The sequence below is a fragment of the Salminus brasiliensis genome, chromosome 3, assembly GCF_030463535.1.
Source record: "Salminus brasiliensis chromosome 3, fSalBra1.hap2, whole genome shotgun sequence".
In the NCBI taxonomy this organism is placed as follows: domain Eukaryota; kingdom Metazoa; phylum Chordata; class Actinopteri; order Characiformes; family Bryconidae; genus Salminus; species Salminus brasiliensis.
In genome coordinates this window covers 34,970,963-34,987,562 of record NC_132880.1, presented here as the reverse complement: position 1 = coordinate 34,987,562, position 16,600 = coordinate 34,970,963, and the positions used below count along the sequence as shown (strand labels likewise).

Genomic DNA, 16,600 nt, shown 5'->3' with positions numbered 1-16,600 from the left:
ATATATGGTGTATATACTACTATTATATATTATATATTATATATTATATAGTGTTGGAGTAGTATACAACAGATTGTATAGGTTATACTGGCAAAGCGGCATATTCAGCATGTGCATAAAATGTTGGGTTTCACAAGGACAGTGTGAGGTCTTGCTTCTTTATTTTTCACTTTTGCAGTATGGGTTGCCAAGGAAAGAGAGGCCCTGTTTATGGAAACCAATGGCTCCTGAGTGCAGCCACTATTGACTGGCACTCACTGCTCATGAAAAATGACAAGGCGTGGAGTTAGGATGAGGCTGTTTCTGCTTTTTAAGGCTCCTTTCGCTGTGGCGTTTAAAGGCGATCTATATTACTGTAGCGCTCTTGTGAAAAGTAATAAAAGACCTTGGCGAACGGGAAAATGGAAAGCACTTCATCGGCCTTCCTGGGAGCCGCATTAAATCTCTTGCTGCATCAATAACCATCTCAGGCCGCCTAATATTCATTTGTGCGGCCCGAGCGCCGATTCCCCCATTCTTAAAGGCAAAGTAACTGGCAAACAAACGCGCTCTGTGCGTTAACTCTATGCCGATTAATTCTTATCAAATCAGCGAAGGACGAGGGATTAAACCTGTTTAAAATTCCCCTACAAAAAAGTGCCCATTTAGATGCTTCATCACTTGCAATGTAAGGCTGTGTGCACACAGGACACTTCAGCAGCACTTCACATGCCTTTTTATGATGTTATCTGATCATTTTGAGTATAATAAAAGCCATAACTGCAACTGTGCGTTTGCACAAGTCGTCTTTGTAAGACACTGAGTTTTTAGTGAGATGTTGTTGAGAATGAGTCATATCATTACTGCTCCATTGTCTGCTTGCACTTTGCTCTCACTGTGGTGGAGATGAAGCGAGATTACAGCCAAAAGAGTGCAGATGTTTCGGTGCGTTTTTCTGTTCGCTTTCTGTTCTTGAATTTTCCATGGGTTTTATTTCACATGCTATTGATGTGTCTGAAAGGGAAAAGGGAACGGTATTATGATGACTAGGACTTTGCTCAAACAAAGGGAAAGCGTGCGCTGTAAGTGCGCATCACATTTAAACCCTTTGAGATGAAATATTAAATGTGAATGTGCTGTAGGAATTATGCAGGCTGAATATGTCGGAATAAAGGGAAGATGTAATTTTCACATTGTTACACATTCCCGTGTGGGCCTGCTTCTCCGGGCTGACAGATATTGATGGAGAACAAATTGTAAATTCACACCATCTTTTCTTATTTCTCCTTCAGCCCTGTGTCTCCATGGGGTCTGATTCTCATTCCATGTTCCTTTGTGTGTCTGTGAGTGTGTGCGTGCGTGTGTTTGTCGGGGTGTGTGGATTAAAGCCTAACCCATTACTTTATCATCCATCTCTGTCAGGCACAGAATAGGGATGAGTTTCTCATGCTTCAGGGTTGTGTTTGCTTCCTCTGCTCCGCAGTCCAATCATAACATTGACCCAGGTGTTAATCCCCAATTACACACGTGTACGCAAAATCAGCTTTTGAAGTTGCCCAGGGCTGCTGCCGGTTCCAGGGCTGAATTGAGTCGGATTGGTCCACGTCTGTCTCCAACAGCCATGTCTGACTTCTTTATATTGCTGAATCTTTTTGATGAGGCTTTCTAATAACAATAATCACACAGGCTGTTGGTATTTTAAATGCTCCCATATGTACTGGACATATTGCTTCTATTCATTTGAAACTCTTAACAGTGGCAGCTCAAGTGACTCATCAGCGACAGAGCTAGTCATGTTTTTAACATTTCAGTGCGAATGATTGGCCGCATGCTGAGATTTTAATGTTAAATCAAGGTTCAGTGCTGCATCCTGTCCCTCTCCATCACCATTCCCCTAGACCCCAATTAGGATCTTTCATCAGAAGCTCTGCGTTCTTGCCTCACTACAGCCAAAATTAGATCATTTGATCCACGCCTGGCTTAGAATGGAATATGTTAGTGCCAAAGCCTGACTAGAGAATTTTTTAGGGTCCTTTTTCATAAGACCGTCTCCACGTAGAATAATGGGAATGTAAGCCCTCCTTATGGCTGTACTCAAAAGCCATTCATGCCCATATCTTATCTCATATTTTACATTTACTTTTGTCCACATGTTTTTTTAAGCGTGCTTGAGAAAAAAATCTAAGTAATCCTACCAAATAGCTAAGAAAAGAAGATTTTACACTTTATTTTTTCATAAGTTATTATATATATATAATTGATTATTATTAGATCATTCATTAGTTACAAATCCAGATTTAATTGTCAAAAAAACATTGAATGCAAGAAAATTGAATGCAATCAAAACAGTTTAGATATGTAGGGCTGTAATCATTCATTAAATTAATTATAGCAAATATCATACTATATGCTTTTGTTAATATTTTGTTCAACCAAAAAAATAGTTTTACGTCAGTGTTTAATAGTAATAATAAGAAGAAGGAAAACAGTAACAAGACAAAGAATTGTAAAATACCTTGAACTGTAATACCATAAAACTGCACCATATACCGTAAAACATGTACCTTATGTTATTGTTAATATGTTAATGTTTCTACTTTGTAGAATAGTTTATTAGAATAGTAATCATAATACAAATCTAATCGCTGAAACAAAAGCTGTGTTGTATTGTGTTCTGATCTAATCTAGCCATAAGCCAATATGTTTGGTCCAAGATAACACACAGCATGCTAGATACCATACAGTAGACTGCATTCCAATTCAATTCTATGTATTGTTACATCCCAGCATAGGTGATCATGTCAGTTTTAACTATTCCAAATGTAATCACTTTAGACCTAGTAGAAACGGTTTCTCATTGTGCTAAATGTAGTTTTTTGGTTAAATTTCTCTTTATACTACAGATGTTTGAGGCTGCACCAAAGCAATATTGTGCTTTTACTTTTTTGTGTGTCTATGAGAAGCAGTGCTTTAGTACTGGGTGGAGAGAACGAAAGATTCACAATATTTTTCACTGCCGAGACTGGCTGCCTGTTTGAGGGTTATCAGCAGAGGGGATTGAGACTGTTTGGGAAGCAGGTATGAGTCAGATTAGCCATGCACGCTCACACATGTGTTTAAGGTTCACAAACACAAACACACACATAGATCCACAGGCAAGGTTCGTGGGAAATGGCAGTCATGCAGAGTTGAAATTCCCACCTTTATCTCCTCTGCTCTGTTAGGGGTCTTCTGGAATGAAGGGAATGGCCTTTCTTTGGGATCTAGAAAGCTTAGCCCCCCAGGGCCATTCGCCTGGTTTCTGATGTTAGTTTGCCTGGCTGTGTTTAAGGTCTTAAAGACGCCATTAGTTTTGTTGCTATGTCTTGTTTCAGCTCTTAGAAGGTGTTGAGTGCATGCGGTCAACACCAAGCTTTGTTAAAGAATCAGTGGAGTATTTCTTTAATGCACAACTGGGATTTATTACATTGGCCATTTTCTTGCTGGAATTTATGATGTCATGTGCTGTTTGAGCTAGTCTGCAGGTCTTTAGTCCAGATGTGAGTGCATCTGTTTTCTCATTTCCTCACTAGCATTGAGCTCTTGGCAAGAAGGCCTTGGATTCATCAGATGCTGCAGTTGTGTAATGTGCACTCACTCATAAGGCACAAGAAACTAATCAATCCTTTGAGTGATTCCTACATAGCTGAAGAACATCACTGCTGACCCAGAAATCCATCCCCTAAATATAACAACACACTTTAGGGCCCGAGTGTGACATCTCCATTTTCTCTGAGACGACTGGCTCCACAGGGCCGTGACTAAAGCAGTCGTCATGGAGCTGGTGCGTTGCTTGAAGAGTGAGCTTTAAAAGCCCTGCTTATCTAACAGGCTTAGGCTATCACTGCCTCTCTCACGGCGCTCTTGCTCCAGCCCCCTCCGTCCCCCCATCTGCCACAGCTCTGCCCCCATCCACACACCCCCTATGTTCTCACACACATACACGTGATCTTGTTTGTGGGAAGAAAGTGTGTTTCTATGTTTGTGTGTGAAGGAAAGAGGATGCCCTGTGTCTGGAAAATATATACATCACAGCTTGAATTCTGACTCTCTCTCTCCCTCTTTTTTGTTTTGCTGTAGATCGCACTGAGAAGCGCTCCACCATGCCCGACTCACCTGCCGATGTGAAAACACAGTCCAGGTTAACTCCACCCACCATGCCTCCTCCCCCTAGCACACAGGGAGCTCCCCGAACCAGCTCCTTCACGCCTACCACACGTGAGTACCACACCTATTAATTACATTGGGTTTCAGTCATTAAGAACTGAAAGCTGTCAAAACATCCGGAAATGTCAAATTTCATCACAATACAATGAAGAATCATGTTTTAAAATACAAAGATGTAATTGGAGGAATTATTAACATAAGGGAATATTATCATTACAGTTCATAGGCTAATACTTTTTATCATTTGTATAAAGCCTGAGAATTTCACTTTGACCCAAACATAAGCAGATACTTTGTTCAATATCAACTATAACATTCCAGTGCGTCCATGCATTTTTATATCCCTGCCCACATGCATAACACACACTAAAAAAGTTCCACCTGTTCAAGGCAGATGATTTACTGGCCGACGCTGAAGGACCGTGCAGCAGCAGCCTCGCTCCATGCTGTCTCCAGCAGGCTGCTGACTGGTGTCTGAGAGAGAGCATCACGCATGAGAACCCAGGGGACTGCCTGAGCGACTCGGTATCAAAGCCAGGCTCACCGCTCCCTCACAACCCTGACTGAGGGTAATTGAGTAGTGCTGTGCTGTCAGCAGCGCTAACATGCTCCTCTCTCCCTCTCTGGTGCCAGATCCCTAAAAAACAGATCACTCGGACTCTGCAATTAGCGCTTATGAAAAAAAGGGGGGAAAAAAACAGCAAGCTGGCTCCAAAGCAATGAGGAGCCTTTTAAAGGCAGACTCTAATTACACATGCTGAAGGTTTAACAAAGCAAGCGCTTTGATTTCCCCCCATGTAATTGTTACCAGATGCAGCTGAAGTATCTCGTTTCTGTGCAGTTGGAGAGAGGCCAGGCAGGCGAGGCTATCACACAGCCTAATCTCATTAGAGAGACGTTGACGCCATGCTGGATCCCCCCCTCGCGTATGGTTCACATCATCACACTGGGCACGTTTGACCACATGCATTCTCCCCTGCTACATTTCATATGTCTGATGTGCAGTACAAGAGCACATGGCTACACCCTTAAGGCCACCAGGGCTGATTGGAAGCAAATGCTGCTGCGTTGCTAGAGATTATAGGAAGTTAGAGGAAGGCATTGTCTGTGGGTCCCAATCACACATTGCTTGATGGCTGATTTCAGTGCTTTTTAGGCTCTTTAATAGACTAGATAAGGAGCTTCAGACATGTTTGACTGATGTATTTGTTGTCAGGCTTGATTGTGATGGCATGTGATTGTGTTGTCCTTGCCTTTCAGTAACAAACGGCACCAGTCATTCTCCCACCGCACTAAATGGAGCTCCCTCCCCACCTAATGCTTTCAGCAACGGCCCTTCGTCCTCATCCTCATCCTCTCTGGCCAACCAGCAGCTGCCGCCAGCCTGTGGTGCACGGCAGCTCAGCAAGCTGAAGCGGTTTCTCACCACGTTGCAGCAGTTTGGCAATGACATCTCACCTGAAATTGGCGAGCGCGTCCGCACGTTAGTGTTGGGCCTAGTGGTAAGTCCACAGACTGCTGTTTGTATAGATTCGGCTGCATTTAGATCTTAAATGTAATGAATGTTAGAGGAATTTGAATCATTATAAAATATTGATGCTTCTCTATTACAAACATGGGTCTGATTGGTTTGGTTCATTATAACATCAAGCACATTTCTTTTCTCCTCCTCTACTAAAATACTGAAATGTAAACTTGCATAAAATATGCCTTAATGACACATACAGACCCATACACACTCATAAAGGTGAACACATACAATAGAAATGGATTTGTGGTGTTATTCCTCCACTTTATTAAGATTTTGTCTTGTCGGCACCAAAAACTGTGGGAAAAAATTGTGTCTCATCCAACAAATTGGATATAGACGTCTGCAGCTGGGTCCAGCGACGTACTGTACCTGGCTCCAAATCCAACTGACGGAATATGCAGCTATGGCTGGAGAAAGTATTTCTGCGAATAACATCTAGTTATGAAATAAGTGGTGGTAAAATAACTGCCTGTACCGGAGGAGGGCTGCTTTAATTAGCCTCTCTGAAGGAAGGCTCTTTTTTTGGCGTGTGTTTGTTTATTTTTCACAGTGTCTACACGCAGAGGCTTCCTTGTGTCCCCTTGGCTTCCATAGCTCTCTTTAATACGCTCCCCTCTCTGCCTTATTGAAAAGAGTGACACACTTAATTAGCGCCGGCGATGCTGGAGAAAAGCTCAGGAGGCTTTCTGGCTGTCAAAACAGGCCGCTGCAATCTGGGCGAACAGATGTAAGCCTAATGTAACAAAATTCAGGTCTGGGAAATGAGGAAAAAGCTGTGTATTTTTCTCCAATGCGCTCCCTCTCTCACTCTCTCACTCTCTCTCTCTCTCTCTCTCTCGCTCTCTGTCTCACTCCCCTATTTTTTTTTCGCGCTCCTTCTTGGAAATAACATCTTGAAAATTGAAAATAGTGTCACCATCCTGTCAGTCTGTTAAAATGAGATAGAGCAGCGAGAGTGGGAGATAGAAATTAGTCATTTCCCTTTTTTTCTCATTGCGATAGGAGTCGCACGGCAGGCATGGAGCAGCTGGAAGGGGCGATATATGCCAGCTCGGCAGAGATCAGAGACTAGCAAGAAGCAATATCCTTATTAAACAGATCAAACCGCCTCTCCTCCACCCCCATGTAAGGCAGTGCCCAGCCTGCTACATGCGTGTTACGATACGTACGTTATCTTGTATCTTTTAGGCAGACACCAGAGGCACAGTTAACTTGCACTATAGGTTTAAGACTGGTGTTATTATCGTGTGTGTTCACACTCATGGCGCGGTCAATATTTGCACACATTAGGAGCGGCTAAGGCAAACGTCCACGTACGTGGCTTTCCATATGCCTTCCATTCAACCCTCAAATCATTCAATCTGCAGCAGGATATAGTTTTGCCTCCAATAAGTAATATTATCATATAATGTCTTCCACATGTACTCATGCTTGTGCTTCTCCCCCCTCCCTCCCCTCTTTCCTCCTCTCTCTCTAGAACTCCACTTTAACCATAGAGGAATTCCACTCCAAGCTGCAAGAAGCAACGAACTTCCCGCTCCGACCTTTTGTCATCCCATTTCTGAAGGTATTGCACAAGCCAGCGATCTGGAAAGCATTTAAACAGCTCTGGAGCTGAGACACAGATGTGCATTTTTCTCTTAGTTTGTTCTCTGTTTTCTTTTCCTTTTTTTCTGTCTCTGAGTTCAGGGAAGGAAAAGAACGGGCATAAATGGATACATGAGTTCCCCAGGAGTCAAAAGACCTTAAATTTCCTGTTCACTGGGAGCTAATTTTTTTGTCTCTTTTTCTGGTAATATTTCATGTGGAAATAAGGGATGTGAATCCACACGGGCTCCCCAGTGTAAAAGTGCATGCTCTGGCTCAGAGCACAATGTATTCTTTTTTGTTCAAACTGCCTGATGGAGTCCCCTGTTTCGTAATCGATTTCTTTACAGGGTAGATGTTGGAGGGCAGCACGCGTTTGAAACCATTAGCAGAGCAACATGAGCCGCTGAGCTGCTCTGGAAGTACACCAGCCCATGCCCTGGTCTCACTCCATTTGTCAGTGGGCTACTTATTTCATTACAGCTCAGAGTGGCTTGTGTCTGTTTATATTAGGCCACTTAAAGTGAAACGCTTAAAGAAATAAATGGATCACGGGTGCAAATGGGTAGAATTGTGTTTAGAAATTGAACAGAGCAGGGTGAAGTTTTAGTATTTGAAGAAAGTTGCATACAAATAGATAAAGGGTGGAACAATACAGCTTACCATAATTTATCATTAGGAGGGTGACGATACACAACATTCAGAATTCAGTTGCAGTTGATGTGTCTCGATTCAGTACAGTTTTAAATGCAGAAAAAATAAAGAAGTCACTGAATATGTGCCCTGCAGGGATACATGGCTGTAACAGTGCATGTATTTTAGGATTTTAAACTTTAAAAAAATGATGGTGCTAATTTGAGGTGGGGTGGTCACTGAATGCAATAAAAAAAAATCTCAAAAAAAAAAAAATCTAAAATTCTAATCCCCTTGATTTCAGAAGGCACAATAAATGAGCAGGTGTCCCAATACTTTTGTCCACATAGTATAGTGAACACAGCATTTGGGGTAAATCAACAAAGGTGATACATGTGTGCCGAAAGGACAGGATACCCACTGATATAGCTTTTATGCATTAAATGTTTTTATTTTATTAACCTTTAATTATATATTATACAGATTTAGTTCATTAAAGGTCATTTATGTTGCCTTCCATGCCCCCATCCTGCAAAGTAACCGTCAAAATTCACAACCACTAGAATTCTATTTAAATTGTAATTATATTGTACTATTACATCACAGCTAGCACGTTAGCTTGTGGCTATTGCATTTGCTCATTGCTGACATATTAGCTTGTGGCTAGCATGTTACATTGGGAGAGTTGTTGTTTAGTCCTCATACTTTTGTAATGTTAAATGCGCAAATAAACAGTAAAACATCTGTTTAAAAAAAAAAAACATCTGTATCAAAAAATTTATTACGTGACACCACCGCTAAAACAGACAAACGGTGCTTGATTGTCGGTGCGAGTCACATGAGCGGTGTTTGAATATCACTATATCCCTCGCTCTTGCCCTGCACTCATTCATCCTCATCTGCTTAGAAGTGACAGCTGTTATACAGCACACCAGCACACCTTCCTTTTTGTATAACCTTCATACCCTCCCCCTTCACCATCCTTCCCTTTCTCTCTATCTCTCTGTCTCTCTGCTCTCTCAAACACACACACACAGTCACACCTACATACATATCCTCACAAGCTCTCAGTCTTGTTTTACTCGCGCACACACACTCACACACACGCTCTCCCTTTAACAGTGAAATAAGCGGTTGTTAGAAATGGCTCGAGTCCAGCTTGTTGTTTACTACATAAGAGCATGATGGAATGGGGTCCCTTTATTCGATGAGAGAAGAACATGGCCCCTTTCTCGGCGAGTGGCATTCTTCGGCATTTCGTCTTGTCCACTGGCAGCCCTGGGCGGCTGTGTGCTGCAGAAATTGGTCCCATTAGGGGTTGTGCTGGTCGCTGACGGATGCAGGGAAGCATACAGGGACACTTCCCCCCGCTCCGTCTCTGCGTGCCGTGCCATATGGTTACTGTATCATCCAGTCAGGAGGGGTGCTATCAAAGATGCAACTTGTGTTCTCACTCTCTCTCTCTCTCTCTCTCTCTCTCTCTCTTCCTCTCTCTTCCTCTGTCTCTCTCATCTAATTTTAGTGCTTTTCCTCAAAGGAGCCTTTAATGACAAATACCATATGGCTGTGGGAACAGGGGCTTTTATAAGTGCACAGAAGCGCAGCTGCAACAATGTGCATTAGAGGCGTTTTTTCATTAGGCTAATGTCATCTAACGACCCTCCCTTCAGTGTTGGGTTTGTAGAGAAGTGCTTACTGGAAGGGCAATGCGCACCATGCTAATGATGTAATCTGGAGTCAATACCAGCTGACTGCCTTTGTGTTGATAGGGTTTTTTTTTATTTATTTATTTGTTTATTTATTTATTTAGCATCTGATTTCTCTAAATGGGTGTTTTCATAGATGCTAGATTTAGCTGGAATACGAAGATTCTTCTATGTGTCTCTTTGAAGCACCATGCCAGCCTGTTCTGAAACACACGCAGCAGGGCAGAGGTAGTGTTCCACTACATGCAGCGGGAGGAAGTGAAGATTACACAGATCTGTGGCTCATTGCTTCGTGGCTTGTCTTTGATACAGCAGTTTCCAACTAGCTGTGTTCTAACGGACCACACAAAACCAGAGGGCTAAACAGGAGCTTTTAAGCATTCTTTATAAAACAGTACATTTATTATGGCTCTCAGCTGTTCTGTTATATATGATGGTGGTTGTGCAGTGTGGCTAAATACATCATATGGACAGTTTATTAGAAGGGGTGTCCACAAACATTTGGACATGTAGTGCTTGAACAGGCCTTTACAGCCTTGTGGATGGACATTTTGTGTTCATAATTGCGAAATACATAATTCACGACACAAGCTGCCACTAAGGATGACCTGTCACTAATTGTGATGACCTCCAGTTATTGAAAGTCTGAGGTCATGGGAGTCAAAGCAATCTCTCTCCCCTCTGGTAATTACCATCATAAGCTGTTAACGCACCATTACCTCAGCCAGCCACTGACCAGGGGCAGCCTTTTTTCAGCTTATGTCACTGTTTCCACGAAAGGCCCTAAATACAGTCCTTTTAGTTTGAGCCAATACACCAAAAGTGATATTTGAGAATGAATTAGGAACATGCTTCATGCATGTTTTACGAAGAGTTGTTCAGAGTTGTCCTAATGGGCTTGACATCTTTGAAATGGCATTCTGTGGTTGCCTACAGAGAAAGAGGGGGAAAAAATGAAAAAGAGAGAGTGCTCTTGCACAGTTACCCAATATGCTGTTTGGGTGCTATAATGCACATACTGCTTTCTGGACAGATAGTTATGAAAACCTTTCATCTGCTGTAGAAATGCTCCTCCACAACGCTTTGAAGTGGCAAAGCCTCCAAGTGCTTTTTGGAGAAAGCCAGCTCACCTCCTAGTAATCAGTGCTAAGAGAGAGAGAGACAGGGAGGAAATGAGAGAGAAAGAGAGATAATGCTGGCCACTCTTAAACCACCTGCTTTGAAGATGGCACTTTCCATGTTGACTGTGATTTTTACATGCCCCGGTGCCAGGCAGTGGGGAGACTAAAAGCACTAATGCATGGTTAGGGTCACAGGCGAGACGAAGCTGAGCAAGAAAGCACCAAAGTAAGGCCTGTGGCTCCGTACATTTTACCTCCAAAGAGCTTCCCCACAATCACTGTAATGGGTAAACAATGCTTGTAAAAACACTGGAATGTGGCCAAGTGCATGGTGACATGCTGTCTTTTGTCTGACTAGCAGAGCTGCCAGAGCTGACCACTATCTCCCCCTGCAGGCCAACCTACCGCTACTGCAGAGGGAGCTGCTGCACTGTGCTCGGCTGGCCAAACAGAACCCAGCGCAGTACCTGGCCCAGCATGAGCAGCTGCTACTGGACACCAGCATCACCTCCCCCGTCGACTCCTCCGAGCTGCTGCTGGATGTCAACGAGAACGGCAAGAGGAGGACGCCAGACAGGTCAGTCTGCACTGCTGGGGCAAATATGTAATGGATGAAGATCGAAATAGAGAACTGTGGCATCTAAAGTGGAGGTTGATATCTCGAAGGATATTTACTGCCAATTGGCATTAGAAGACTAGAAGATTATGGCTGTACTTGCTGGAGCAGAAGAGGTGTTAAGGGTGAGCTTGGATAGTCTTTGCTGGGGTGTACTGTAAGCCAGTCTTTGTACACTGCAGTGTCATGCGCCATTGGCTTTCCCTGCAGCGTGTTTTAATGAGGCAAAAACTTTCAAAAGAGGAGAGGCTGAGAGAGACACATCTGGAGATTACAGACAGACTTGAGTATGTGTGTGTGCAGGGGGGTGTCCATATTCTCTTACTCTGTGCCTAAAGTGACTCCCCTTTACTCAGTTTACTCAGGATGGGCACTGAGTCATGCAGGCCAGTTAGGATTGGCACTATAAAACTAACGCAGGCCCAAAATCTGCATGTGTTCTTGAAAAAATAAGAAAGTATAGGGGAAAACAGTCAAATTGTTAATATGAAAACCACTCCCAGGAGCTTGAGATTTTCCTCTTTCTTAGCACTAAAAAGATGCAAATAAATTGTACTTTTTTATTAAAAAATAGTATCTGATATTAATACATATCACCTCAAGTCCCCGTGGTTTTAAGGCCCAAGCATGCGGTCCTCCTATGCTTTTTTTTCTGTAATACCTGCATATTCGCGGGAACTCTAATGCCTGGCGAGGTGAGCCTGGGGAAATGGTTGATAACACATACAGATGAGGCTGAGTTCCCATCCGGCTGGCTAAGCGCTTCTGTTTCTGCTTAGCTCTGCACGCCTCGCTTTGCCTCACCGCACTATGAGCAGAGAGGAGAGCAAACATAATATTGGAATTTGAATGGGATCTACGCCGTTCTTAATCACGCAGTACAATGGAGGGTCACTGCAGTCTGATTAATATCAAAGGGGCTAGAAAGTTCGCCTACAGAGAAGAGTGCTCCCCAGAATGCATGCATAGTGCTTTTCTCTTCATTTGGAAAAGAAATGTGAGGAGACCTATCTGAATAAAATTTTTTATTGTGCTTCATAACTTCTCTCTCTCTCTCTCTCTCTATATATATATATATATATATGTGTGTGTGAAAAGTAAAGGGGGAAAAATGTTATTTAAATGAGCCCAGCTTAGAGAATCTTGTGTGATGCGACACATATTTGAGAATCAGCTATTATGCTGCCTTTATAAGATATAGTCCTCCAATGGCTGGAGTGTTTAATAAAAAAAACTGCTTATGAAAAGTGAGGAAAAACTGGAACATCTTTTGAATAACGCTCCATGCTTGTCTGTGAAGATATAAATGAATGACGAATGAGGCCTGTAAGATGGAAAACAGAGAATGTTGAATTAGAAACTACCATAAATGAAAACTGGAGGAGGGGCAGGTAGAAAAACAGCAGTCATATTTCTAGGTGTGGAGCAATGTGTGTTGGGGGAAGGGGGCTCTGTGGAGCATATGGACATCAGTAAACGAGCATTAGGAGTCCAAAGTGGCTCATTAGGAAGTTCAGTATGTTTGAGTGGTAACTCAGGGACCTCCACTTCGTTGGCAGGTGAGCCTCAAAGCACAGACGCATCCTATTCACACACACACACACACACACACACACACACACACACACACACACAAATGCAAGTATCAGAACAAGTGCTCACTTAACTCATGGCCACGCACTGACACATGAAAGGAGTGAAGGACGTTGCTTTGCCAAAGCTCCAGGGGTTTCACCCAGCAGGGTTATGTAGGGTCGAGTGTGTCAAGTGTGCTTTGACTGAGTGAACACCCTTTAAGGTCTTCAGACCACACACCATCAAAACATCCTTTATATTGAAAATACAGCGCTCACCTCCTCTGCTTGTAAAGTGCCATGATGTAGAGGGTTGGAACTGACAGAAAACAGTGTCTTAGTTGAAGTTAGGTGAAGTTGCAGTAGTTTCAAGTCGCTCTCAGACTAAAGTAAACTCAGACTAAAGTAAAGAACAGAACAGACGTGAACATTACACTGTTCTTAGTGTCAGCTTGTTGTCAGCTTTTTACCAGCAATAGAACCAAAACTCCCTCTGTGTTTTGTTATTGCTGTCATTTAAAACCCTTTTTTTCTTTCATTACATGTTGGCTGTTTACATCAGGGGCAATTTCACTACACTAACACAACTACAAAACCTGCCAAATAACAGAGAAGTTAAATTGGTTGTTTTTGATCAAGGAAATCACTTAAACTTAAACTAACCCTCTAATTGTCTTTTCTTTCCTCTATAGAACCAAAGAGAATGGCTTTGAGAGGGAGCCACCACATCCAGAGCACCCGAGCAAGCGGCCCTGCACCATCAGCCCTGGGCAGCGTTTCAGCCCCTCCAACGGGATCTCCTACCAGCCCAACGGCTTGCCTCACCCCACACCGCCCCCTCCGCAGCACTACCGCCTGGACGACATGGCCATTGCCCACCACTACAGAGACAGTTACCGCCATCCAAATCACAGAGAGCTCCGTGAACGTCCTAGGCCCCTCGGTATGTTCAGCAAGGGAGGGGCTTGTGGGACACTGTGATTAGTGTAATATTTTTTAATTATTCAAATTTGATTTCAGATTTTCAGTAGTTTATATAATATTATAGCAATCATTTCAAACATTCTAAAATCAATTGGTAAATCCCTACCTTAAAAGTTTGAGAGTGCTTTTGACCTAGTGAAGGGTCTTTTCTTCACCACAGAAAGAGTTCCGCAACTAGTTGTTGTCTGTGATCCTCTAAGCCTTTTCCTTCAGAATTGTTGAGCTCGCCAGTGCTTCTTGTGCTTATCTTCTTTTTAGGAATGTACCAAATTCTTTATTTGGCCATTCCTAACATTTCTGCTATCTCTCTGATAGTCTTAGTTTGTTCTTTCAGCCTAGTAATGACCACCTTTACTTTAACTGCATTAACACCTGATCGGTCTACATATTGAGAGTTGCCATAAACAGCTACCAAATGTAAATTAAGCACCTCAAATCAACTGCAGTATTTTTCATTAAAGCGATGAAAGTCACTCACATCTTGATTGCTTACTGTGGTGGAAGAATTACAAAAATTGGGCCACTGTCCAAATACTTATGATCTTGTATATACTACCATGACAAATCACACCCAAATAGGGTACTAAAAATACATAAGCGTGCTTCTGTATGATGTATGAATGAGATATATCTGAGCCTGGCAGGCCTAATTTCACAGAGAGAGAGAGAGAGACTGTGCCCACGGGGCAGCACTGTGGAGGAGAGTGAGGAATGATGGGGGTGCGGGGCGAGTAAGTGTGTGAGCGGTGAGGAGTGCATGAGTGTGTGTGAGAGATGGTAAGTGTCATGAAGGGCCTGAGTGATAGCTCTGAAACTGGCGAGTTCCTGAAACAACTCTGCTGCTGAGGGCCAGTAGGAGAAATGGGAAAGCATGATAATCAGTTGTAATGAGTCCTGTCCTTTCTCACTCTCTTTTTTTCTTTCTTTCTTTCTCTCTCTCTCATGCAGGGATGCATGGAGGCACACGTCAGGAGGAGGTCATTGATCACAGACTTACAGACAGAGAATGGGCCGAGGAGTGGAAGCACCTTGACCATGTAAGAAAAGTAATAACATTTTTTATTACTATTCAAAGCACGTACGTGTATGTATGTGTGTATGTGAGTGGGAGAGAGGTAGACATTTAATTTTTTACGTAATGTGATTATTCAAAATGAAAAGTCAGTTCTGAATGTGTGCTTCTGTGTATGTGAATGTCTGCATATACATACTACACACTGTTGCTGTCATAACCCACCTCCAAAGTAAAAACTTTACAAGAGAACGAGAAACATTATTAAACTTTATGTATTTTAATGCATCAGGGTTTTGCTCTGGGCAATTGTGGACCATTTCCATTGGCCCATTTGTCATAAACTGTTCACACAATGTAAAAGGCAGCTAGCATTTCATATACTATATTTATTTATTTTATTATAATTACCCAGTTTTGTAGTTTGGCTTGTGCTGTTGATCCTAGCTATACACGTGTACTCAGCGTGTGTGTGGTCCACAGCTGCTAAACTGCATCATGGACATGGTGGAGAAGACGCGGCGCTCCTTGACTGTGCTAAGGCGGTGTCAGGAGGCAGACCGCGAAGAACTGAACTACTGGATTCGCCGTTACAGCGACGCGGAGGACCTGAAGAAGAGCTCCAGCAGCAGCAGCAGCAGTCAGTCTAGACAGCAAAGCCCTGCCAGCCAGGAAAGCAACCCTACAGGTAAGCAGTAGTCAGACTATGAGCAGTGTCTGAACTGGGCTACACTGACAAAATGGCTCGAGCAAGGAAGTAAAACCAAAACTGGCTAAATTGCATAGACAATTTACAGTTTAAAACAAGATCACATTAATCTCATTTTAAAATGCATGAAGGGTACTGTACATCAGATATTTTGCCCACATACTGTATTACAGTGCTAGGCAAGTAATAACGACAGACCATGGTCTTCCTTCTGTGTCTCAGAGATCCACCGAGAGCTGCTCCACAGGCCAGTATCTGGCTACGTTCCTGAAGAGATCTGGAAGAAAGCAGGTGAATAATCTCCCTTTGCCCCATTGTTATTGCTCCCTCCAATTCCCCACTCACTTCTACACACATTCGCAAGGAAATTTGAAGAGACATAATTTGGGTCCCACTGGTAATAAGGAGCTTTTTTAGCTCACAGTTCAGCTCACAGTGCTGGTGAAATTTGTGAATTTGTGTCACACTGTGCTTTAGACCACTCTCAAATCTCTGCAATTTTGAAATATTGTCCATGTTTTTTGAGTTTTAAGCACTAGAGTCTTTCTAGTGTGAATATTGTGTGGACTCCTACTCTGAGCAGCCCAGTGCTAGGCTTTATTGTAGCAGAGCGCCTGTACACATTTTAGTGGTGACGTTAGATCATAAAGCAAGCGATCAGAGAGCGTTAGTGCTCCCAAGCTTTAGTGCACTTAACTACTTCTGCTATTAGAGCAGGAGGAGCTGGCTGGCTCCCCTCTCTCAGCGGCACCATTTTATCTGTGCGTCATTTAAAAAATAGATAGCATGATTAAAAGGCTTTGTTTAAAGCGTAGGTGATTTGCGTGAACTATGACAGTTGATGGATGCTGTAACAGGAGATTGTTTACACTGGCTTCTGTTCACTTAAAGGCATCTGCTAAAGCAGTTGCCATCTTAGCTCTGTGGTCTAAGTGAAGGCCT

The 16,600-nt window shown here is 42.9% G+C and overlaps 1 protein-coding gene across 6 annotated transcripts in view; it reads left to right on the top strand.

The window, feature by feature from the left end:
* Positions 1 to 16,600, top strand: part of runx1t1 (RUNX1 partner transcriptional co-repressor 1) — a 56,171-nt gene that overhangs the window by 32,168 nt on the left and 7,403 nt on the right. For 5 of the 6 annotated variants that reach the window (XM_072675962.1, XM_072675961.1, XM_072675967.1 and 2 more), the window contains exons 2-9: positions 4,099 to 4,236; positions 5,446 to 5,687; positions 7,194 to 7,283; positions 11,159 to 11,340; positions 13,646 to 13,896; positions 14,886 to 14,983; positions 15,433 to 15,637; positions 15,881 to 15,949. In XM_072675962.1, coding sequence (XP_072532063.1) covers positions 4,099 to 4,236; positions 5,446 to 5,687; positions 7,194 to 7,283; positions 11,159 to 11,340; positions 13,646 to 13,896; positions 14,886 to 14,983; positions 15,433 to 15,637; positions 15,881 to 15,949 — 1,275 coding nt within the window. The remainder of the gene's footprint in view (positions 1 to 4,098; positions 4,237 to 5,445; positions 5,688 to 7,193; positions 7,284 to 11,158; positions 11,341 to 13,645; positions 13,897 to 14,885; positions 14,984 to 15,432; positions 15,638 to 15,880; positions 15,950 to 16,600) is intronic. The other variant, XM_072675963.1, reaches the window with a different exon arrangement.